The sequence below is a fragment of the Trypanosoma rangeli genome (assembly GCF_003719475.1).
Source record: "Trypanosoma rangeli strain AM80 chromosome Unknown Tra_15.4_contig_00496, whole genome shotgun sequence".
Lineage (NCBI taxonomy): Eukaryota > Euglenozoa > Kinetoplastea > Trypanosomatida > Trypanosomatidae > Trypanosoma > Trypanosoma rangeli.
This window is the reverse complement of record NW_021706226.1, coordinates 7,659-9,432: the sequence shown is the minus strand read 5'-3', so window position 1 is coordinate 9,432 and position 1,774 is coordinate 7,659. Positions and strand designations below refer to the sequence as shown.

At 54.2% G+C, this 1,774-nt stretch overlaps 1 protein-coding gene across 1 annotated transcript; it reads left to right on the top strand.

Moving 5' to 3' along the window:
• Positions 1-289: 289 nt before the first annotated feature.
• On the top strand, positions 290-1,270 carry TraAM80_09004 (uncharacterized protein; the record flags this gene model as incomplete). The annotated part of the gene is made up of 1 exon (XM_029385713.1): positions 290-1,270. One exon carries the CDS (start codon positions 290-292, stop codon positions 1,268-1,270), a length of 981 nt encoding a protein of 326 aa, XP_029234529.1.
• Between the last annotated feature and the right edge of the window lie 504 nt (positions 1,271-1,774).

Here is a 1,774-nt window from a genome sequence, read left to right as displayed (position 1 = left end):
ACTGAAAACACCACGAAGGAAAAAAAAGGAGATGGTGAACGCAGCGTGATTGGCTGTGCTGTTTGCACCGACCCTGGACAAATGTGTGCGGGAACGTGTTTCTCACGTTTCTCCATCTCCCCTCTTGTTATTGCCATTTGCAACTTTACCACCCCCAGGCACGGATGACCCCATTATGCGTTTGCTTTTGTGAATTCCATTTATTATTATCATTGGTTGTTACTTTGCCTTATTATTTCCCTTTTGGTTGTCATTGGCTTCTGAAGCGCTTAGCGTGGCCTGAGCCCTTATGCCATACAGGCTACTCGTCACAAACGTCCCTCTGCGGGTGGGGGAGGAGGAATTCTACGACTATGTGCGTGCCCACGTCGGCGGCGAGGCGGTGGTGAATGCGCTTCTTATCATGCGACCAGACAACACGGAGGCATCACCGCACATGTCATCTTCTGGGGCTGCGCTGGTGGATTACTCCATGAAGAGTGCGGCCGATGCGGCAAGACGCGTGGACTTCTTCGTGGACGGTGCATCTGTCATGATGAAGGCGGTTGGCTCCGTTCCGGCACCGGGGCGGCACGCCGAAATGTTGGCTGAAGAAGGACGCGAGGCCTACCAGCGGCTTCGGTGTGGTGTGTCTCATGCAGATCGTCGTGCCATACGCGGTGATACAGCAGCGAGGCAGAAACGCCGGCGCGGGGACGACAATGCCGTTGCCCCTCAGGCTGTTGACAGAAGTACGGAGGACACGAGCATCAAGGGCAACCGGGACGATGAGGAGGTTGAGCTCCTCCTCGTTGGGGTGCCGCATGATGTGTACGGGTCCATCTTTGGCGAGGGCCTTGCGGGCGCGGGGGCTCAGTTGACATGTCAACCCACATTCGATCTTTTTGCCGACGTCGCCCTCAGTGTTCGCCGCGCGACGCTTGGAGAGCTTCTTTCGCTGCGCCGCATCACGGACGACGAGGCGCTTATTCGAGTCTCCGCGGACACGGCAGAGGCACTGCTGGAGAGGGCGGCGAATGGCCTTCAGCTCCTCATCCAGCCCACCACCACTACGGATGAAGCCAAAGAACCTGCTAAAGCTCCCTGTGACAAATACCTCCTCTCCGTACGCCAGCCTCGGCCCTGCGTGCACATCACCGGTGATAGCTTTGAGTTAGCTACGAAGCATGAGGTGGTGGGTGCCATGGCGCGCATCATGGAAGTCACCAACGCGAAGGTCGCTGGATTTATGGACCCCTTCGGCAATTTCCTGCTTCCCTCTGTTAAATGAAACAATACACCCTCTAATTTCCAGACGGGTTCCCTTTGTATCACTTAACATAGGCTGTCTGGGACAAATCCAATTGGGCTGTTTCTTTTTTTACTTTCTCATGGGTGGTGCCACCGTCATTCATTCCTGTGCTCTCCGCCGCTTTTCTCTTGTAGTTTGATTGCACCTAAGATATATCTTTAAGTGAAACATGGCCACCACCCTTGAGGAGTTTTCCGCCAAGCTCGACCGGCTGGACGCCGAGTTTGCAAAGAAGATGGAGGAACAGAACAAGAAGTTCTTTGCGGACAAGCCGGACGAAAGCACTTTATCCCCTGAGATGAAGGAGCACTATGAGAAGTTCGAGAGGATGATTCAGGAGCACACTGACAAGTTCAACAAGAAGATGCACGAGCACTCTGAGCACTTTAAGGCGAAGTTTGCTGAGCTGCTCGAGCAACAGAAGAACGCTCAGTTCCCAGGCAAGTAAGCAGAGAGAGGGAAAAAATGGGTGTGACTATGGCT